Genomic DNA, 23,912 nt, shown 5'->3' on the forward strand with positions numbered 1-23,912 from the left:
ACTTAATTGGACACTATTCTTTTTGATGTCATTTTGCTCTTGGCCTGTCAAAAAAAAAAATCCCCAAGTATTCTATATTACTCCTGATTGCTAGTAGTTTCATTCAAAATCAAGCAACTAAAGATTTTACACAAGCCTTCAAAAGTTTTTTTTTTTTTTCTCACAAACTTCTTCATACTTTCACTCGTACCGTGTAAAGAAATAACCTCTTCAAAAAACTTCGATAAACTTTTAGTCAATAAGAAATATTTTCATTAAACAACTTACATATCGAATGACTGAGTTCAAACAACTAATAAAGGTTGAATCAATTATGAGCACTCAAGAAAAACAAAATAATTCTTGTGAAACAATAACATTAGATTTAAAGTCCATTTCTGTTAATTCATAGTTGTATACTTGTATTTATATTTTATTAGATCTGAATTTTAAATTTATTTTATAAAAATACATGAGTAAATTATTTTGTTATCTTATTCTACATATTTCTAACACAACTCCCATTCATGATAAGATTTTTAACCTAAGAGATATAATAAGATAAAGTTTATGATTAATTTATCATATCTTATTGACTCATCTAACACCTGAACTGTTAATAATATTCCAATAAAATATGGGATAAATAAAATACATGTATACGCAATATATAAAAATTAACATAAAGGAATATAAAATACAAAGAGAGAAAGAAAAAACTATTGGTTAAAAAACTAGAATGTTTTCCTATTCCATCCACTAAATTATTTATGCTCAACAGAAGTAGCAAAAGCAAAATGAAAAATATGGGATTGAAGGCACACAATAACCGTAAGTTGCATGGTCTTTGTTGATGCAAACTTCATTACAATTGGACTTATCACAACCATTTGTATGCTCAACATTTGTATGATGCTTAACTCTACAATTTTTTTCTTTTGCCTCTACACAGAAAATAAATAAATAAAGCTAATAAAAAAATGTAAGTCTTAAAAAATATACCAGAGAGAATAATTAAGTTGTATCAGTTGCTTAGTTAGTTTGTACCTGATGCAGAAATTAGGAGAACGGAAAGGCATATAAACAAGAAGACAATGTATAATTTGCTAGCAGAAGAAATCATGATTTCTAAATCCAAATAATGTTCTATAAAGAAGTGACCAACACAATGTTTGTGTCTATATGTATATATTGAAACCAGTATAAGTAGATATGACAAAACTAGTTTAACATTTTTGAAATGACCTGCCCATATAGTCTCTCTAGGAGCCAAGATGTGACAACGCTTATTGGTCTAAAAATCAAAATTTTAATTTATTATTATCAATTTTTTTAATTTGTGCCAATAGTTTCTTTAGGATCTAAAAGATGACAGAAGTTTATTTGACAAGAAATCAAATAGTTTGAAGGTTGTATGTAAGGGTGAGAATAGACCAGACCAACCGACATGAGTCTGCGATCTATCATACGACATGTCTAGCCTGTCTAGCCTGAATTAAAAAAATTAGACCCCATTATCTTGGAGTGGTGGGGGGTATGAATCGTAGCTCTTTTAAAAAAAATGCAATATTTAGCGTTGCGTACTACAAAATATTTAACGATGAATGCAGAACACATATTTTCCTTATTAGAAAGAGGAAAATAATCAATGGCTTAATTAATTGATCTAGAGAATCAATTAACTATTGCTTATTTAGCAAGTCAATATACAAACAAGTTTATTAATCCTTAAGCAAAACAATCAACCGTGGTAAATAATGTATAAAACTTGACTACGATTAATGTTGATTTCACTAATTTGCATATTAAAAAAATCAATAAAATCACTACATTAATATTGATATTTTTAAAATAGTCATTAGTTTTAAAAATTAAATATCAACTTTTTTTTTTTTTGAAACAAAAATTAAATATCAACTTTCTCATAGCGGTATATATAAAGTTTGATTTTTAAGATATAATCACAAAAAATTTACAATAGTTACGGTGCAAATATTTAACAATATTTTTTATATAAAATAAAAAATAATTAATAGAAACACTATATTAACTTTGGTTCACCATAGAAAAATAGCGCCCTCGGCCAACTCTAGTTGTTGTGGAGACCAAGAAGAAACTTTCCTTCACTGTGTACACGATTGTCGGTTTTCTAGTATTATTTGGAATAAAATCAGTTTCTCAGGTAGTGATTTTTTCTCTACCACAAGTCCGCATGACTGGATTAAAAACGGCTTTAAAGGCCCTCGGCCTTCTATTTCTCTTGCTGGTTTGTGGTGGATTTGGAGGCATAGAAACATGATGTGTCTGAGTAATGAGGTTTGGTCTTTATTTCGTTTAAGCAACAACATTCAGAGCTCAGCCAAAATAATTATTCCGAAAGCTCGATGTTATTGCTGCCCAAACCGATCATTTTGTTAAGTGGAATAGCAGCAACCATGTCGGTCCCATTCTCAATGTTGACGGTAGCTGCATCATAACTCCTAGCCATGCCAATTTGGTGGTCTTCTCCGTAACAACGCATGATTTTATCTCAGGCTTTTCAGGCTACATATCCCTAACACTGACGACATCCTTTTGGCCAAGCTCACAGCTATTCGTCTGGGATTGCAACTAGCTATTGATAAAGGTATATGGCTAATTTAGTATGTTATTAAGACTCTCCTATCCATCAACCTCATCTTGGGAGACAACCAACAGTTCCACATATATGTTGTTCTCATTCAAGATATCAAGGACCTTTTGGCAAACCACAATTATTCTCTCCACCATACTCTCAAAGAAAGTAACTAGTGTGCTGATTTCTTGGCAAAAATAGGAGCTACTTCAGATGTTGCTTTAGTCATTCACTCCTCTCCTCCAGTCGACCTTCTCCCCTAGCTCAGGATCAACGCGTCGGGAACTTTCTTCCCTAGGCCTTAGTTTTTCTCTTGTTTGTTTCTTTTGTTTGTCTGTTTCGCTTTGTAACAAAAAGAAAATGTTGATTTTTGAAAATAGTCACGAGTTTTCAACTTTTTATACTCTCGATTATCACAATGTTGATATTTTGAAAATAGTCATGAGTTTTCAACATTTTATCGTCTCGACTATCACATATTGGCACATAAAAAATTTCTTCCGCATATATAATCATATTAAATCATCAACGAGTGCAGTGCAAATATTTACTGATGTTTTAAATATAAAATATAAATTTATTTAATAGAAACGCTAGATTAATGTAGATACTTTGAAAATAGTCACGAGTTTCTAAAATTTTATCATATCCACTTTCTCATATATCTATACTATATATAAAGAAAATAACATCTTTTAGCTCTTTTGAGTTGACTTTTATCTTTTCAAAAATGCCATCAATTTTCAATGCAAATAACATATGAATAAATTTAAATATTAAAAAAATGTAACAAACACGATATATGAATATATATATATATATATATATATATATATATATATATATATATATATATATATCTGGTTTTTTTCTTTTATCATTTAAAAAGTATAACAATCTAGATGAGTATATTTATACTGACTTTTTCATTATCCCAATTATACCTTTAAACAACTTTTTCTATAATAAAGGTTGTTGTTGGTGTCATTAAAAAAATGAATTTAAATTATATTTTTGTTTTATATTATTGGTGTCATTAACAATAGATAATCATGATTAGTTTGGTTTGCTATAACTTGAAAGAAAAAAACATTTATATTTCTAATTTTTTTTTTTATATTTTTAGTTTCAATCATAATTATGTTGTTATCATATCCTACATATTTCTAACACAACTCCCATTCATGATAAGATTTCTAACCTAAAAGATATAACAAGATCAAGTTAATGATTAATTTATCATATTCTATCGGCTCATCTAACACTAGATTGAGACATGATGAAACGATTTTCATATCTCGTCTCTTTTTTTGACCACCAAACGATAATAATATTTTAATAATTTACTATCAAAATTGAATTCATAAATTTTGAATTACTTTTATTATTATATTGAAAGGAAAAGACAAATAACATACATGTATATGCAATATACAAAAAATTGATAAACAAGAAATATATAATACAACGAGAAAAGAAAAATCTAGAATATTTTCCATTTCCATCCACTAAAATATTTATTTATGCTCAACATTTATATAAGCAGTAGCAAAATGAAAAATATGGGTTTGGAAGAAGACAATCACCATAAGTTGCATGCTCTATGTTGATGCATACTTCATTACAAGAGGACTTGTCACAACCATACTCCGATTGTGTATGATGATAGTTAATTTCACAAATTTTTTCTTCTTCCTCTACACAAAAAAATAAAAAAAAATAAAATGAAAAATGTAAGTTAGGCTTAAAATTGAATAACGTACCAGAGAGAATAACTCTAAGTTGCTTAGTTAGTTTGTACCTGATGCAGAAATAAGGAGAACGACAAGACAAATGAACATGAAGACAGTGTAGAATTTACTAGTCGAGGAAATCATGATTTCTAAATCTAAATATTGGTCTATAAAAAAAATGTTAGCAACACTATGTTTGTGTCTATATGTATATATTAGAACTAATATAGGTAGACATGACAAAACAAGTTGAATATTTTTAAAATGATATGTCGATATAGTCTCTCTAAGAGCCAACTGTGAAAAGTGTATTGAGCTGAAAATCAATTTTTTTATTTATATTATCAATTTGTTTTAATCTGTCCATATAGTCTCTCTAGGAGCCAACAACATTTGACAAAGTTTATGGGGCTGGAAATCAAACTTTTAATTTATTATTATCAATTTCTTTTAATTTGTACATATAGTCTATCTAGGAGGTAAACCATGACAAAACTTATTGAACAAGAAATCAAATAATTTGAAGGTTATATGTAAGGGTGATAATAGACCAAATCGACAGTTGTTTGCGACCTATCATACGACATGTCTAGCCTAGGGAAAGTCTATCATTGTGACTTCTTCCCACAACCTCAATATCAAGGGAGTCTGCTCACAAAAGTTCATTGTAATAAAAAAGCAAGAAGTAAAGAAACAAAACTGTATTGAAACTGCAAATAAGACACAAGAGTTTCTATGTGTAATGGATGATGAGAAAAGTTTAGATTACAAGCAAATATATAGACATTAAGCCACAAATTTGTGTGTTAGGAGTAAGTGTTGTTAATTACAAGAAACTATTGGAATCCGCAAAGTATAACTCCCAAATTATCTTTAGACTATGGTCGTAATGTGGCATTACATGCACATGCAATGTTTTATGTCTTGTATTCTTTTGAAATTTTTTTTTTATTTTAAATAATTCTATTTTTTCTATGCAAGTTTTCTGACGAGAAAACTCAAAATTAAGAAGGCCAAACATAAAATAGAATTATTATTAATAAAGGCCCCACATAAAATGAATACTGATTGGGGATAGCTCAATAAGTTGAGCTAAAGGTTTACAAAGTTAAGAAGTTAAAAGATAGGGATTAAGTTTCGGATAAATAATACTTCTTCAGTTTCTTTTTAAGTGTCGTTTTAGGGTGAATTTTTTGTTCCTATTTAACTGTCGTTTTGGTATTTTAAAGTACGATTTGTCAATTATACCATTTGTCAGTTACTCGTATCTTTTTCTTTGTTTGATTACTCTTATCTTTTTTAATAAAACTAATTAATGCTATATATTTGGAAAACTAAAGCTTATTTTTTTAAACAAAGTTTATTTTATGTTTAAAACAAAATTTGTTTCTTGTTATCTTCATATTTAAAGAAAATTTTGTTACATATAATAATGATTTTATGAAGAGTTAAAATTCTATAAATAAGATGAATAATTGCTAAATTTTCAAGTGCAAAGTAAAAGAACAATTTGAGAGAAAAACAAATAAAAACTCCATGAATGTTCAAAAGGAAGAAAGAGTGGAAGACTCGTTAGAATTGTTGATGGAAAATGAAGAGGGGGAAGTAGTTGAAGACTCATTTGACAAGATACAAGAACAAAAACAAGATGATAATGAAGAAGAAGAAGTTTCACCGTGAGTACCAATGGATTTTGATTTAAATGAAGATGCAGATTATGAAGAAAAAAAAATTGTTGGAGAAAAAGATAGTAAATAACAAATGTTTGTTCATGTAAAAAAAAAAAACAAATGTTTGTTACGATCTTAAAAAAAAATGTTTGTTATGAGAAAAATATAACATATTAAATTTATTGGAAAGATAAAGTGTGCGTCAAAAAGTAGAGATATATTGGTGGATTAAATTGAGGGTATAATAAAAAGAAAATGTGCAAAAATACACTTTGTTATTTTTGTGGAAATTTTCGAAAACGACATTAAAAAAGGAACGGGGGAGTAATATCTATGCTTAGCATTTGAAGTAGCAAACACAAAATGAAATCATTGAGCTCACGGGAAAACAATCACCATAAGTTGCATGCATCATTTTCATGCAAACCAGATTACACGCAGACTTATCACAAGCATATTTTGAAATTGTGAGAGGCATAATTTTACAAATGTCTTCTTCCACCTCTACACAATAAATATAGAAAATTAAAAATGTAAGCTTAAAATTGAATAAAGTACAGGAGGGAATAAGTATTGGTTTCTTAGTTAGATTATACCCAATGTGGAAATAGGGAGAATGACAATAAAGATGAACATGATGACAATGTCGAATTTATTAACAGTGGAAGTCATAATTTTTAAATGTAAGTAACATTCTCTACAAAAGGTACCAACCAACTTCTTGAGTCTATGTATATATAGAGAGAGCAATATAGATAGACATGAAGAAACAAGTTGAATATATTTTTAAATTATCTACCCATACAATTGTCTAGGAGCCAAGACATGATAAAGTTTATTGGGGTGAAAATAAAATTTTCAATTTATTATTTTTTAAAGGATTTTCAATTTGTTTTTATCCATCTATTTTAATTTGCCCATACAATTTGTCAAGGAGTTAGAGTATGGCAAAGTTTATTGAATAAGAAATAAAACAATTTGAAGATCAACAAATGAGGTGAGAATATATCAAACTGATGATAGGAGTCTGCGACCTAGCATACAACGCGTTTAAACTAGACCATAATCTTTTATCTTATATATGGAGTTTGCTACAATAGATCCCCTCATTTTTATGAAGGTCTATTTTAGCATGATTCACCTTTTTGTTTAGGACAAAAACACCCATTTTGTATTCTTTTAAAACATATAAATCTGAAGGGTAAACATGTAATTCAAATATTACTAATTAATGTTTTTTATTTCTTGTATTTTTTTCCTCTCCTCCATCTCTCTCATCGATTTTCTCTATGAGTTTCTATTGCTTCCATTCTTCTCTTCCTTTTTTTTTTTTTTTTTTAAATTTGGGTGAAAGGATAAGTTCTTGAAGAGATTGGAAAACATAAATTAAGAATTGAAGATTGAACATCTGGAAACCACAACAACACAACATATTCAAACACATCTATAAACAACTTTGGCAAAATAAATTTTGTTGCAGGAAATGAAAAAGATGCATTCCCAACATGTAAAGTTCAATTCTCATATATGATTTGTAATTATATTGGATTGGATTTCTTTTTTCTTGCTTCCAATAAAATTAGTTTGGTTTTGTGCGTTTGAAATTTTTTAGGAACATGAACAAAAAAACACATCAAAGAAGAAAACGTGAATTGAGAAAGAGAGGATGACAGAAGAAAGAGAACGAGTGGGACCCAAACAGAAGATCAAAAGTAGAAAATATAAAAGAAAAATGTTCCATATACACCCTTTATTCATCCCTCCCATTATACACCCCATATATTAAGTATATTTTGATAAGTTCATCTCACAACCACACTTTATCTTCTATTTATGTAGGGTTCAGATTGCCACGTGTCAGAATTTTATGTGGGTGTAAAGGGTGTATTGCTACATGGGGTGGTACATATATCATCACTCAATATAGAAATAAAAATAATCATTTAAAACATCAATTACAATTATGTCCTTTGTTTTGTCTTATCCAAAAAAACAAAAATGGGGTTTTTGGAAAACAAAAATGGAGTTTTAGTCCAAAAAAACATACATCTCGCTAAATTAGACCTTCATAAGCAAAGCCATATATATAGACACACACAAGGCTTAAACATTTTTTTAAAAGACTAAGGTTAGGCTACAAACCACACAAAAAACCATGTATTATTATAAAATAGAGTTAAAATAGGATGACACATGCATAAAGTTATATTCTCTAAAATTTTGTTTTAAATCTAAAGTTAAAAGTTTCTCTTACCAACCTATTAAGTATGTAGTTAATATAAATAGAAATTTTGTGTTGAAAAATGATAAAAAGTAGTCAAGTCAGATATGTCAAATTTCTTATATCAAAATCTCAATATGAAGTAGATCATTAAGTCATCTAATAGACCAGATCATACTTTGGAAAAGGTCAAATTCATGTGTAAAAATAAGCCACACATGTTACATGTCAAACTTGAGTTTAATATTTTTGAAACAAACTTAGACCATATTGAAAGCCTAGCTTGACTAATCCATTTTGAAACAAACTTGGTCGCCGGTGAAAAGGATTGACAATGAGGGGCTCCTAGAAACTTCTAGGCAAAAAGAACCGAATCCACATTTAAACAAAAAGGATTTTGAGGTCGTGTAGGTATGGGACTGCATGGTTGAAGGAAGACTTATAAGAATTGTTTGACACTACCTATACCAACAATATGCACCTTCTTTTTGGTAGCACATTTCATAAGAACTCTACAATTAAGCTTTATTAACTTTGAGCAATTTTGGGATTGGTGACTATTTGAGAAGTTTCTCAGAAAGTGTGTTAATGAGAACAAAACACACTGAAAAGACTCGTGTTGGTTTGTGGGGGTCAATCTGTAATACTTAAACTCTTGTGTCATGTTAAAAGTGGTATCATAGCATATCTCTCCCAATACGATGTGGTTCGAGGATGAACCAAGCATAAGCTAGTGGGCATGTAATGCTCGAGACTGGCAAGGGCGAGGAGTAGTTGTCGGTTCTCAAGGCATGATAATGAGCAATTCCTGGAAGCTTCTAGGAAAAACGGATCTAATCCACATCGAAATGAGAGGGATCCTAAGGTCGTGCAGGCTAAGGACTACATGGTTGAAGGAAAACTTATAAGAACTGTTTAGTACTACCTATACCAACAATATGCATCTTCTTTTTGGTAGCCCATTCCATAATAACTCCACAGTCAAGCGTGCTTGACTTAGAGCAATTTTGGGATGGCTGACCATCTGAGAAGTTTCTCAAAAAGCGTGTGAATGATAATAAAACATGCTGAAAAGACTCATGTTGATTTGTTGGGTCATTCAGTAATACTTAAAGTCGTATGTGATCTTAAAGTTTTGGTTTTCAAAAATTGTTCTATTATATCAAATATTTTTCTATGTTAAAAAAAGGATTGAAGTCTTAAAAGATTACAGTGAGTGATATTTTAAAGGTTGAAAAGACAAAGATCAAATTGCACCATAGTCCAAAAAATCATCATTGAAGAAAACCACACTACCTTCGTAGTTGATACAAATTAAATTTAACTCCATCTCAAAAACATGGCTCAAATGGAAGGATTGTCTAATTCTATATAAACCCTCTCACAACGGTCATGACTCCTAATGTGAGACTCCAAGTTAGATTCATGAAAGAGATGAACCGATAAAATCCTCATGAAGGAGATGAAACGGATTCTACGGATGAATCGATAAAATCCAATTCTCAAGAGTATAAAATTCTACCAATTTCGAATAGAATTTGATAAAAAGGAAAAAAGTTATTGTTGAAATGTTGATTGATTTCCAAATATACATGTGAATTCAATACTGATTTCACCATTTACTAGCCACAACATTATATATTGTATCTCTAACATGAGCATTAATGCCATCAGGCCTCTGGTAATAACAAGAGCTCTAACATCCTCCAAACCTGGTTATTTGTTTGGTACCAAAATCTTTGAATGCAAAGGAAACAAGGTTTTTATCATTATTCTTTTGTTTGTTAAAAGCATAACATCTCCCGTTCTCATCCTATGAGATGTAGTCACACATTGAGCTATGTTCCTTTTGCAGTTCATATGTACACACTTCTGAATATGGTATAGGTGATGGCTCATTCGTCAAGAATTTAATCGTCACTGGAGATGTTTGGGACCAAAATGGAGAAGGACGCACATTTTGATGATTAAGATCTTGATTAAAACATGTGAAATTGAAATGGAAAAACTCGGTGGAAATTTAAAAGGTTTTTCCTATGCAACCAAACATGAATCCCAACATATGATTCCACGATCCATATCTCGATCATACAACAACAAAAATCAATGGTGTGTTACAATTAGGGTTATTGGTTGTTGTTCCCTAGACTTAAAACAAATTTTGCTACAACTTTATCCCATTGACATGATTTTAGTGGATTCTTATGTGAGAGATTTTAATGTTCAAAGTATTAAACACAACATGAAGTATATTATCTGATGGAATTGTTTACAACAAGAGCATGACTTTAAATGTTCATTGGGTGGTGATTTTAGACAGATTTTTCAGGTTAATAAGAAGGGTATGAAGCAAAGTAATGTTGTTGTCGTCGTCATTTCATTCGCGATTTGTAGTACTTGTCGGGTGTCGAGACCGACAAAAAATATGAGGCTTATTGCATTGCACAACAACGATAATCAAGAAGGTCCTTTAAAAAAAACGATAATCAAGAAGGTATAATATTTTTATTTTTATTTGCATAAAGGATTCTAAAACCTGGATATGGTACTTCTAATGTATATGAAAATGGTGAGTATGATATTCAAATTCCTTACTTCAAGACAATAAATAAAAGTCGATGACAATCACTTTCATATATGAAAATCTATCTTTCACGACCTATTTTCAGTCATGAAGAGATGTATTACACATGAAGATTAATTAAAGACCATGTAAATCCACACAAAAAATGTTGTGCAACACAGCATCATTGATCATGTGTAAATTTGTATACATTGATTTTACATTTTAGAAAATCACTGCTCACATTCGTAGAAGCAGTAGCAAAAAAAAACAACGATGCCTGTAGCCATACACTCACCGGAATTTGCATTCTCCTCGTTGATGCAGCCTTCGTTACACTTGATTTCCTCACAACCATGGTTCATTGTTGAACTAAGCAAAATTTTACAAATTTTTGCTTCTTCATCTACACATAAAAATAAACAATAAAAAATTGAACATGAAAAAGGATTAGAATTGAAGTATGAGAGAATAAATATAGGTTGTTTAGTTAATTTGTACCTTTTGCGGAATTAATGAAAATAGCAAGATAGAGGTACATGAAGATGATGTAGAATTTACTTGCAGAAAAAGTCATGTTTTCTAAATGTAAATGATGTTTTTTACCAAAATGTTTGTAACTGTATATATGAAAATCAATATAGGTAAAAATGAGAAAACTGGATGATCTTTTTGAAACAATCTTGTATGAAAATATTGTGAGCCAGGTTGAGTTTTTATTTATTTCTTTATTTAGATTTTAAATTATTATCAATATGTTTTAATGCACCTTTATAGTATGTCGAGAAGCCAAGATATGACACTTGAGGTGATAGCTCAGTGATGAATTTAGTTTTATTACCTTCGGGGTACTTAATTTTAATCCACTCAGAGACAATTTAGTTTTATTATCTTCGGGGTACTTAATTTTGACAATTGTAAAATAATCATTAATGACATTTTAATTAAAAAAATTTCTCCACATTTTTTTAGAAAAGAAAAAGGAGCCAAGACATTACAAAGTTTTTTTTTGTCAGTACCCCGGCGGAGTTCACCTTATAAGGTGAATAAGTAGGGTGTCTGGGATTTGAACCACAACCCCTATATATAATAATGCATTGTCCTATTACAAAGTTTATTGGACTAAAAATTTAATTTTCAATATATTAATATCTATTTGTTTTAATTTGTCCCTTTAGTCTATTAAGGAGCCAAGGCATGACAAAATTTATTGGACCAAAAATAAAATTTTCAATTTATCATTACCAATATTTTTTTTTGTAGACCTTTATCAATATGTTTTAATACATGCTCATATATAGTGTATCTTTTTTTTTTTGACACATATATAGTGTATCTAGAAGGTAAGACATATACCAAAATTTATTGGGCCGAAAAATATAATTATCAATTTTTTTTTTAATAATTTTTTTTTGACAAAAAAAATAAGAATATGTCCAATTATCAATTTGTTATTATCAATATCTTTTAATATGTCCATAATCCATATAGTTTGTCTAGAAGCCAAGGTATGGAAAGTATATTGTTCCGAAAATCATGATTTCAATTTATTATTATCAATCTTTTTTAATCTACCCATACAGTTTTTCTAGAGCCATGTAATGCTTTGGAGGGTTATATTGGTGGTTCATTGGAGGTATCAACATATATAGTTGAAATGACCATGTACCACATTAAAACAATATCACTTTTATAAATATCTTCATTTAAAAAATCAATTATATTGTTCTCAACATAATCAAAACAATAGAGCTTAAACCAATAAGTAGTATATTTAATTAGTTCATGAAGTTATTGTAAAGTTACTTTACTTTCTTTATCCTGCAATGGAAGATGAGGGTCCAATTATTTACTTTATATGTGGTTATCTATGTACGGGAAAGGTGCATGGATTTTTCCTTTGTTAATAGAAATTATTTTTCAAGTAATCCATTGTAGGGGTGGACAAGTTCAGAAGGTTCAAGTCGAAAATCGTCAATCAAACTTAAATGTTGGAGGAAGAATTCAACTCCCTTCCTCTCCACTCTCTTCCTCTTCAAACGCGCAAACAAGGCTTAACAGATGTATAATAAGCTTGTTCCTTTATATAAGTTATTCTTTAGAGTAACAAATACAATGTGGTGGTAGTCAATTGATCACATTTTTAAACACTCTGTAAAACTTATTATGTAACAATAAAAGTTAACCGGATATTCAAAAAAACATTTGAAGCAATGTATCCACATATTTTCATGGATATATAAAAAAAAATTCCAGTAATGATCTTCCAATATATCACATTTCAGGAAGAGTATCCTAGTTTATCATCGTAGATTAACTAGTTGAAAATTCATTCGTCCACGCATATCAATAGTGTGACATGTTTGGCTTCTCTAGACAGTGTTTGTAGCATTGTCAATAAATTTTGGACACATGTAAGAGAGATGTGTTCAAAGTTTGATATGGTGACTATTTGTAATGCCAGCTTTAATATGTTGAGATGTTCTCTATTTTGCAAAAGAACCGGAGAATTAATCCACTATGAGAAAACAAATTTTTTTTTTTAACAAGCCAAAATAATATATATAGTACTACAAGAAACAGTTGCTCCTTAGTATAAAGGTGTGCAAAGAGGAGTAAAATAGTTTTACATCACGGAACTAGAAGGAAGAAACAGACAAATTCAGTCAAGACCCAAATAAGTAAAGGGTTGTTTCAACATATAAAATGACCAAAAGAAAAATTAACATTTTGAACTTTCAGCCACCAATAGATAGAAAATTTTACTTTATCCATGAGCTTCCGAATAGATTTAGCTTTATTGTTAAAGAACATCTTATTCCTTTCTGTCCACAACACTTAAACACAACAAAGCCAAATTTGCTGCAAAAATGATCGCCGTCGTTTTGAGAAAACAAATTTGATTATTATTTCATTCAAAAATAATAATTAAATGATGAAAATTATTTGAAAATAATCTATATACTAATACTAATACTAATATAAAAATCCATGTCCGTTGATTTTACAATTTTGACCCGACTTTTTTCAAACTTCTCTACATTTTTAAGGAGAAGTTAGGCCAAACACAATATCAATTAAGTACTTACTAAAAAAAGAACTGTTTTTGAACGCATAAAATTGAATGGAATGAGCTTTGACTAGAAGCTGTTGAATGTTACTTTAAAAAACTACTTATCGACAATTTATTTCACGAGCACCTCTTTTCAACTCACGCTAGGAACCTTTTCATTATTCTTTAATATTATATTTCAATATATTTTTTTTCTTCCATTTAACTTTATTTTTTTTAAGCGTTCCATTTAATTTTTTAAGAAGGCTCCCTTTAATTTTATCTTTTTTTCAAAGAAATTATATTATCTTTTTATCACTTATATGTATAATTTCAATATCGTTTAATCATCACAACCTCACAAATATTTTTATTCACGCTATCATTTAACGATTCCAAATATTTTTATTTCCTTTCTTCAACCTCGCAAATATACACACACATATTAACGTTTAGAGTAATATTTTATGTTTGTCTATCTGTTTTTTTGTTATGCTAATGCATATAATTTTTTTAGTGTTGCTTGGTTGAGTGCTACCTCACCAAATTTTTTTAACTATTTTCCAATTTTTATATTTTTAAAAACTTTTAACTATTTTACAATTTTTTATTTTTAACTATTTTTCAATATTTTCTCCCAAATTCAGTTGTTTCTACACTGCCGTTGTGGGCGACTAAGGTACCGTTTGACCTGGGTTTTTTTTTTCAACTTCTTTAAATTTTTAAGGAGAAGTTAGGCCAAATACAATATCAATTAAGTACTTACTAAAAAATGTACTTTTTTTAATGCATAAAATTGAATTGAATGAGCTTTGGCCAGAAGTGTTGAATGCTACTTCAAAAAACTACTTCTCGATAATTTATTTCACAAGTATCTCTCTTCAATTCACGTTGGGAACCTTTTATTTTATTTTTTAATATTATATTTTAATAAGTTTTTTTCTTCCATTTAATTTTTTTTAACCGTTCTATTTAATTTTTTTTAAGGAAGTCTCGTTTAATTTTATTATCTTTTTATCATTTATATATTTAATTTCAATATCTTTTAATCATCACAACCTCACAAATATTTTTATTCACGCTTTATAATGTAACGTTAATCTGCACATTGTTGGTTCCTTCATTGGTTCAAATAAGTATCATGTTAATTATAATGTTGTTTTTCTAATCTCTTGAACAAAATAGAACATGTTTTTTTTCCTTCAGCAAATCTTTATAATGCTCTGGTAAATGTTTTAGAAATATACTTATATATATAATATCTAATTAACACTGCAATTTGTTTTGTACCTAACACTTTCTAAATGAGATATCAAGGACATTTCTAAAAGGAATAGGGAAAAAATCACACTCATCGGACAAACAAACTCAAAAAAGGTATAAGTGTCGCTTGATAACGGCAAAGGGAGCAAGTTACGAAAAATACTTAGGCGGTCAATGGTTCAACTTTTGCCGAGAACATATGTTAGAGGTAGGTGATAAGCTAATTTTTGATCTAGAGAAGCCACCTAAAAATATGCACGTTTAATTCGTTCCCAAATAAAGATTTGGTGTTCATGATCCACACTTTCAACATATCACCTTAACTCTAATCCTAGACAAGATTATCTTCACTCACCGATGCTACTTCTTTGCTTGATTTCATCTGATGTAAATATGAGTATCAATCCTTTTTTGGTAACTCTACAACAACAAAACTCTTTTTTATAATTTTGGATAATAATTCACACATCATTGGTTCCTTTTTGGTTCCAATTGTTTTCATCCTAAATATTATGTCAATTCCTAATCTCATAAACTGATTATATAATCTCTAAATCAGCCTATACATATTTTTTGATGAATCACAATGTTCCGTTGTTTTAACATCAAGTGATTGTTAGAACGACGTAACAAAGACATTAAGTATAGAAAGTTGGAGGGAAACTTTTTATTTAAAAATAAGTTTAACTCTTCACATTTTCCATATATTGTTTATTATAAATACTAAGCCATATATCTGATTGTTGCAGAACGCTAAGGAGTTAGCCATGGTTTGCGAGTGATAGTGTAGCAGAAAAATATCGTCCATATGAGGCATATAAGGATGCGCGTAGTATATTAGTGATTCACAATATTGCACACGAGGTGAGTTAATTCATGTTTTTATTTATTTAATTTTTTTTGGGGGTGTTGCTAGGCAATAACATCTATAACTGTATACATTGATCAATACTCTTTCCCTTTTGAGAAAAAACTCTCCCCAAAGCACTGTCGTCCCAAAGTCACATCTTCGTTCGACAAAATATAGCCTCATTAGTCCTTTTGAGAAAAAAAAAAACATTCCCCAAAGGCACTCTTAAACTCCGAAAAAGAGCTTAGGTGGGATTTATTTTGAAGTTCATAACCATTTAAAATATAACCTCATTAGTCATTTTACATTAAATTGGATAATTTGAACACTTTTAATTGGTTGCGCATGTACATGCATTTAAGATATGCTCATATATGCTACTGAAGAATATGAGAAGTGATTTTGTCTTTAATTTGTGATGACACAATTAGAATGAATAATTTTTAGTTGAATGTAACTTCTACCTACACAAGGAATTTGTGACGGGTTCAAGAATAACCAAGGCAAGTATTAACATAAATAATTAGTTATCAATTATCACAACAGGGACTTTCTTTTTCGTTTGATTTTTGTACATCATATCTAATTTCTTGCTTTCCTTGGAGTCCTATTTGTTCAACTATAAGTAGTTTCAATCAAAATTTAGGTGTCACTATATTGTTGTTGCTTGCTTTTTCATTAATTATAGTCAATTGTTGCTCAACAATGACTAGTTGTGGTTATGGTATCTTTGCAGATATTAAAATGGTTTGGGAAAGATTTTGGAATCAAAATTCTTGACAAAGTTCGGTTTAAGATGGATCATCAGAAGTCAAAGGAACACTTGATTTTTGAAGATGGGGTGAGAAAAAATAAAGCAACAAAGGCTAGACTTCTTAGAAAAAATGTTCTTCAAGTTAAGAAAACAAGAAGGTTGAAAACAATGTCAAAAGAAAATGCTCCAATCTCATGTAAATGTTCTATTTTTTTTTATTTTTTTTTATGAATATGAAGTTTGCATTTTCACTCATATTCTAATCTTTTGGAAATTGTATTATGGCATGTATATTTTGTATAATATTTCAATGACAACTTCACTCCGTGGTGATAATAACCAACTTCGAAATAATACTAAACATGATCACAACTTCTACGGCTGAATTACCTAACAAACCATTAATATATACTGCTGTGAATTCTAAGGTGAATCAGAAAATAGAAGAAAGTAATGTTACCTCACCTAAAGTCTCAGAGATTCAAATATCTACTCCTCCGTCGAGTAACCAAGCAATGCAAGAATCAATCCACAACAGGAAGAAATGGATAAATGATGAGGAGAACTCTTCAAAAGTGGTGAAAGAATTTTGTAAGCTTATTTTCTTTATCCATGCTTTTGGTTATTCAATATTTCAAAAGAGAGTTTACTTTGTCCATTATTAGCTCAGTAGAAAGTGTTTGGCAAATTGAATTATTTGTTGTTATTGAACATACTCATTCATGTGACATGGTAGTCATATGAAAGATTGTAGATAGTTTTTAGCTTCTCACACCTTATAACAATATGACCATGTGGATTGGAATTGCTATCATACTAAGGAAGGATACCAAGTATAATACATTTTCCATGTTTTGGAATAATAATATTTTCATTTAGAACAAATTTTTAACAAAATATGTAATTCAACCCGTCAATGGACAAATATAATATCAAAAGTATATATTAATTATATTATAGTATGTTATTATAATGTAACTATTATACGAATAGTATTCTATTTAAAACTAAGTTGATACTTCACGGTTTTTTAAATTTATATGTTTGGGATTTATGTTTGTCTTTAATAATCTATTCTTCTATAACAAAATTTTCCGAAAAAAGATAATACAATCCGTGCGAAGCACGGGTTTGTAACTAGTAATAATAATAATCAATACACTATATACTTTCTGTGTATTTCTCTATTATGAGAGGATCCTATCCTAACTCAACTTAAATTGGTTTGTGTAGGATGTAAGGCAGTAAAATTCTATTGACATAATGTTATATATATAGGAAAATTTTAGGTTTAAAGTTTTACTAAAATTAAAACTACAAACAATTCTATAGTTATTTTTCAACGTTGTGGCCTCCTGATCAAAGAAAATGTTTCAAAAAAACGTGGTTTATATAATTTGATTCACCATTATGTTATGTTTGTGGGATATGAGAAATATAATAATCTTTAAGGGTGAAATAGAAGATTTCCTTAAAGTTATGATGACACATTAAAATTCTTTGATGAGTGTGATTCGGTTCATAAACAGATTAGAGAGAGATTGTGGTTCACATGTATGTTTCTCACAATAGATTTAAAAGTGTGATTTTTTTTGGTTACAAAAAGTGTGATTTCTTTATTAATAGTTCAAAGTATCCCTTGTAGTCTCATAAATAAAACTTGTTTGACTATAAAAAAAAAAAAACTATCTTTAAATTATAAGTTGTTAGCTATTATACAAAACCAAACCAAACCTAAATAGCAAATACAAACTTAATTGAAGTGCTACTTAGTAATGTTCAAATAGTTTACAACGAGAATTGAATTTATACATTAAGTATTGCATTTTTATCATGTTCAATTGAAAGGCCAACATAAATAGCAACCTATAGATGCAATATGATCTTAAACACTTACTTTATTTTACAAGAAATATTAAAGGTTGAATTGTTTCATCAAAAACTCAGTGTTCAACAAGTGAAGTAGCAATTGCAATGAACATAATCACCTTGACAAGCACCATATAGTGCATGCTCCGAAACACACGTTGTACTACAAGACAAGTTATTAATACAAAGCCCTAACCATGTTATACTTTTCTTTCTACAAACTTCTGCTTCCACCTCTACACATGAAAATAAAATAAAAATTATAGTAAACAAATAATTAAGAATGTGAATAAGGCTTAGAATTGAAGAAGTACAAGAGAATAAATATAGATTTATTAGTGAATTAGTTTTTACCACATGTGGAAAGAAGGAGAAGGATAAGATTGAGGAACATGAAGACGATGTAAACATTACTAGCAAAGAATGACATTGTTTCTATATGTAAATATAACATTATCTACAAAAGATAACAATAAAATGTTTGTGTCTATGTATGTAAAGAAAGCAATATATGTAAAAATGACAACAAAAGTTGACTTTTTTTAAATGATCTAGTTTGAAAACTTTGCCAGTCATGTTGATTTTTTTTTTTTTATTACTATCAATATATTTTAATTTGTCCATATAGTCTATTTAGGAGCCAAGACATGACAAAGTTTATTGGGCCGAAAATCTAAATTTCAATTTATTATTATCAATTTGTTTTAGCATGCCCACACAGTATGTCTAAGATCCAAGGCATGACAAAATTTATTGTGCCAAAAATTCAAATTTAAATTTATTATTATCAATTTGTTTTAACATGCCCATATATTCGGTCCTGGAGCCATGCCAATGAAAGTTTATAGGCCTAAAATAAATTGTCAATTTATTATTATCAATTTGTTTTTGTTAGTGTATCTTACAATGCTTTTTCCACAAGCTAGGGTTTTGATTTAATTGGAATTGAGAGAATAAGAAGAATTGAGAATGAGTAGATTAGAACTATGAAGAATGTGATTTCATTAAGGTGTGAATCACACAATACAAAAGCTTATATACAATGTTGTTGAGTTGCTTGAGAAACAAGTGATCTCTCAAACCCTAAGAACCTAATGCTAAAATCTAGCAAAAATGTAACGAACTTCATAATAAACAAAACTAACTTGATTACTATGTCATCTTAACCAAACAAACTTGATTAAGTCACTAATCACTTATTCTAACTTGAATTAACAAACTAAATGAAATGGTTGTATTGGCAGAATCAACACGTGTCCTGGACAACCGTTTTTTTTATTTTGTCCTATAGTACATAACCAAAATTGAGAAAAAAAATTTAAATTACGCTCCCAGTGGGAGTTAAACCACGCACAATCAGGAGCCTGGCATACTGCCTCGCCACCAAATGCTTGTTGTATGTTTTCCCATCTAATAGTATATATATCATAAATATTAGTCAGATAATATTTCAAAATAAATTCTAGACTATGTCAAAATAAAAAACAAAATCAAAACTATGTCATTTTAAAAAATTATCCGAAGAATAACAAAAAAATTTAGATTTTATATCGATTTTTTTTTTTTGACGAATATGAACAAAATTTGGATTTTATATTGGCAAATCATACGACGAATATGAACAAAATCTAGATTTTATTTAAAAAAAATATCCGACGAATATATACAAAGTCTTGATTTTATTTTAAAAAATTATCCGACGAATATGAACAAAATCTAGATTTTATTTCAAAAAACTATCCGATGAATATGAACAAAATCTAGATTTTTTTTTTTTTAAAAACAAATTATCCGATGAATGTGAACAAAATCTAGATTTTGTTTTGAAAAATTATCCGGCGAATATGAACAATGTCTAGATTTTATTTTAAAAAATTATCTGAGGAATATGAACAATATCTAGATTTTATTTTGAAAAATTATCCGACGAATATGAACAAAGTCTATATTTTATTTTAAAAAATTATCCGATGAATAGGATCTCTTTGTACTACTTATTCACCTTCCACCGCATCCTCTTACATAAGCAAACAAAACTACTACATCCCCTTCTCCTAAACAGACCATTAACATTTTGAATGAAGATAAAAGCCAGTCTTGCTGTTGTTGTGTAAGGACTTCGACATTCGACCTCAATCTCGTAGCGAAGAAGAATAAAGAAAAAGAGAAGAGAGGAATTCTGAATATTGGAGAAAAAGATGAACAACATCTAATTTTAATACCACCCAAAAGAAGAAACCAATATCTATTATTTAGGGTTGTCAAAAGTCTTGGTTAATAAGTTTATGTAATGATATTTGTACAACCACTTTATTACAACTTTTTGACAACTTTCTCTTTCATACTCATATTATATTTTTATTCTCTCTCTTCCTTTTTCTCTTCTCTAATGTTTTGGACCAATGAAAAAAGAGAAAATAAAATATATCACTACTCTTCTAAATTTGGGGTTGATGACCCTACCGGTCTAAGTTTATGAATTTCTAAGTTTATGGTAACAGTTACAATAGGACAGAGGGAGTAACCTAATTAGCCGTTCAAAAAAATTCTTACAATTAGTCTTAAAATACACTACCTATAAAAATGAAATGATATAACATAGAAATATGCTTTTATCCAAGGGTAAAACAAAATAACACTAACAATTTTTATTTTTTTTTGAAGAAGTTAAAATGGAATATATTATCAACATCAATAATTTTGTCATTCCTAGCACAATGTATACATAGAAAGAACAAAAAAATCTGTACAATATTTGCTAACAAATTCTTGATATCCTTTAAACTCTGATTTTATTTTGTCAAAAACATCAAAGGTGGACATTACTTGTTCAGAAACTCATTGCTCAACAAATGAAGTAGCAGTAGCAAAGAACAAAATTGCTTTGACAAGCACCATATATGTAACTTGCATTCTCCGACACACACGTTGTACTACAAGATGCATCATTAGTACAAGGCCCTAACCATGCTCTACTTTTCTTTCTACAAATTTCTTCTTTCTCCTCTACACGTACAAATGAAAAATAATCATGAAGCAAATTAAGAACACAAATAAGGTTTAGATCAATTGAAGAAGTATAAGAGAATAAATTAAATATAGCTTGCTTAGTTAATTAGTTTGTACCATATATGGGTGGAAATAAGGAGAAATATAAGACAAAGAAATATGAAGAGAATATAGAATTTACAAGCAAATAAAGTCATCATTTCTAAATGTACAAAGATAGTGTTCTTTGGAAAAGAAACCAGTAAAATGTTTATGTCTATGCATGTAAAGAAAGTAATATTGGTAAATATGACAAAAGGACTTGATATATTTTTTTGTTTTTGTGGTGGCAATAATTTGAACCCCAGATCTTACATATATTATGCATTGTTCCTATCAACTGAGCTAAATTTACGAGAACTGATATTTTTTAATTGTTCTAGCGTGAAAACTCTACTATAAATATTTTTTATTTTACATTATCAATTGATTGTTATCAATATGTTTTAATCCACCCATGTAATATGTCTAGAGTCAAGGCAAGACAAAGTTTATTGGGTAAAATATCTAATTTTCAATTCATTATTATCAATGTATTTTAATCTTCCCATACAATATGAGATTGTAGATGAAGCTCGTAAACGGAAAAAAGAGCTCATTCTTTTTAAAGTGGATTTTGAGAAAGCCTTTGATTCTATTGATTGAGGTTACTTGGATGAGGTGATGTGTAAGATGGGGTTCCCGTTTCTTTGGCGGAAATGGATAAAAGAGTGTTTTGGAACTGCCACAGCTTTGGTCTTGGTTAATGGCTCCTCAACGGACGAGTTTCCTTTGGAGAGGGGATCAAGGCAAGTTGATCCCCTTTCACCTTTTCTTTTTCTTCTGGCAGCAGAGGGCTTCAATGTATTGATGAAGGTCATGTCTTCGAATCAGCTCTTCAAGGGGTATAGTGTGGGCAGCAGTGTTCCGATGGTGGTGTCTCATTTGCAATTTGCAGATGATACACTTATTTTAGGTGAGAAGTCTTGGAAAATGTTCGCACGATGCGTGCAGTCCTTACTTTGTTTGAAGCTTTGTCTGGTCAGAAGGTAAACTTTTCTAAGAGTCAATTGGTTGGTGTGAATGTTTCTGATTCTTGGCTATCTGAGGTGGCGCTAGTGTTGAGTTGTAGGGTTGGTTGTCTCCCTTTTGAGTATTTGGGGTTACCCATTGGTGGAAATGCGCATCGTTTGGATTTTTGGAAACCGTTGGTTCTTCGTATTAACTCTAAACTATCGGGTTGGAAATCTAATCATTTATCTTTGGGTGGTCGCCTGGTTCTGTTAAAGTCTGTCCTGTCATCGCTGCCTGTTTACGCCTTTTCTTTCTTCAAGGCTCCGACATGTATTGCCCGTTTTTAGCCTGTTTTTTTTTGTTGTGACTTTGTTCTTTTTCTGGCACACCTTGTGCTAGGAAGAACTCTTTGATTTGGGTAATATATTCCATTTTAGCCTCTTAAAAAAAAAAAAATCTTCCCATACAATATGTCGAAGAGCTAGCCATGACAACACGTATTGAACCGAACATCTAAATTTTAGTTTATTAACAATGATTTTTAATCCGGCCATATATCTTGTCTAGGATCCAAGACATGAAAAAATTTATTGGACCAAAAATCAAATATACAATTTATTATTATCAATTTGTTCTAGTCTGCCCATACAGTATATGTAGGAACCAAGACATAGCAAAGTTTATTTGCCTAAAAATCAAATAACTTTGAGGTGAAAATAAGTTAGACCGGCTAAAAACGGTTTACGATCTACCATAAGAATGGTTTAGGTCAGGCTAGATTTTTTGTTTTTAAATAAGCAACGGTAAACCTCTTTTTAAAAGTCGTTTTAGTTAAAAAGTTGAGGTTTACAAGTCACCAAAGATTTTTTTAGAACTACGAGATCAACAACCTAAGTAAACATTAATTATATATATTTTTGTTAAATTATAAGTTAGCTAAGCTTTTCAGGAATTTAAGAATATTAGTCTACATTAATTGTTATTATATTTAAATGTATTATCATAAAATAGAGTTGAACTACGATGTAATAAAATCATAGTTTATAACATGTTGTTTTAAATCTCAAAATAAAATTTAATATAACTTGTTTATTAGATTGTTAGTCTATTTAAAGATATGTCAAACTAATATAAAGAAGGCAATATGAAATAACCTTTAAGTTGGAAACACTAGAGAGAGGAGCTCTCCCTGTTCTCTTCTCCCTCAACCCATCACCTTACTTTCTCCACCGTTCCAACTATCTTCTCCTCCCTTTTAAAACTCTAGTTGCGATGTAGTTGCTGACATTGTGGCAAGGCGAGT

General features: G+C 29.6%; 1 protein-coding gene and 2 long non-coding RNA genes across 9 annotated transcripts; all 3 read right to left on the bottom strand.

The window, feature by feature from the left end:
* Window positions 1–592: 592 nt before the first annotated feature.
* Window positions 593–6,722, bottom strand: LOC25500289 (uncharacterized). 7 transcript variants are annotated; one of them, XM_024772011.2, is made up of 4 exons: window positions 6,593–6,722; window positions 6,393–6,500; window positions 4,180–4,290; window positions 593–923 (listed from the first exon to the last, which is right to left on the bottom strand). In XM_024772011.2, the coding sequence occupies exons 1-4, from the start codon at window positions 6,666–6,668 to the stop codon at window positions 754–756; spliced, it is 465 nt and encodes a 154-aa protein (XP_024627779.1). In that variant the 5' UTR covers window positions 6,669–6,722; the 3' UTR covers window positions 593–753. The 7 variants fall into 7 exon arrangements, 2 of the variants coding, with proteins under 2 accessions (XP_024627779.1, XP_024627780.1); XM_024772012.2 differs by lacking the exon at window positions 593–923 and adding an exon at window positions 1,913–2,935; XR_003007609.2 differs by lacking the exons at window positions 6,393–6,500; window positions 6,593–6,722 and adding an exon at window positions 4,395–5,610.
* Window positions 6,723–10,774: 4,052 nt separating this feature from the next.
* On the bottom strand, window positions 10,775–11,474 carry LOC25500291 (uncharacterized). The gene is made up of 2 exons (XR_003007728.2): window positions 11,282–11,474; window positions 10,775–11,186 (listed from the first exon to the last, which is right to left on the bottom strand). It is a non-coding gene; the product is annotated as an uncharacterized lncRNA (long non-coding RNA).
* Window positions 11,475–18,438: 6,964 nt separating this feature from the next.
* On the bottom strand, window positions 18,439–19,060 carry LOC25500292 (uncharacterized). Its single transcript, XR_003007729.2, has 2 exons — window positions 18,923–19,060; window positions 18,439–18,804 (listed from the first exon to the last, which is right to left on the bottom strand). It is a non-coding gene; the product is annotated as an uncharacterized lncRNA (long non-coding RNA).
* Between the last annotated feature and the right edge of the window lie 4,852 nt (window positions 19,061–23,912).

Source organism: Medicago truncatula, chromosome 8 (assembly GCF_003473485.1).
Source record: "Medicago truncatula cultivar Jemalong A17 chromosome 8, MtrunA17r5.0-ANR, whole genome shotgun sequence".
In the NCBI taxonomy this organism is placed as follows: domain Eukaryota; kingdom Viridiplantae; phylum Streptophyta; class Magnoliopsida; order Fabales; family Fabaceae; genus Medicago; species Medicago truncatula.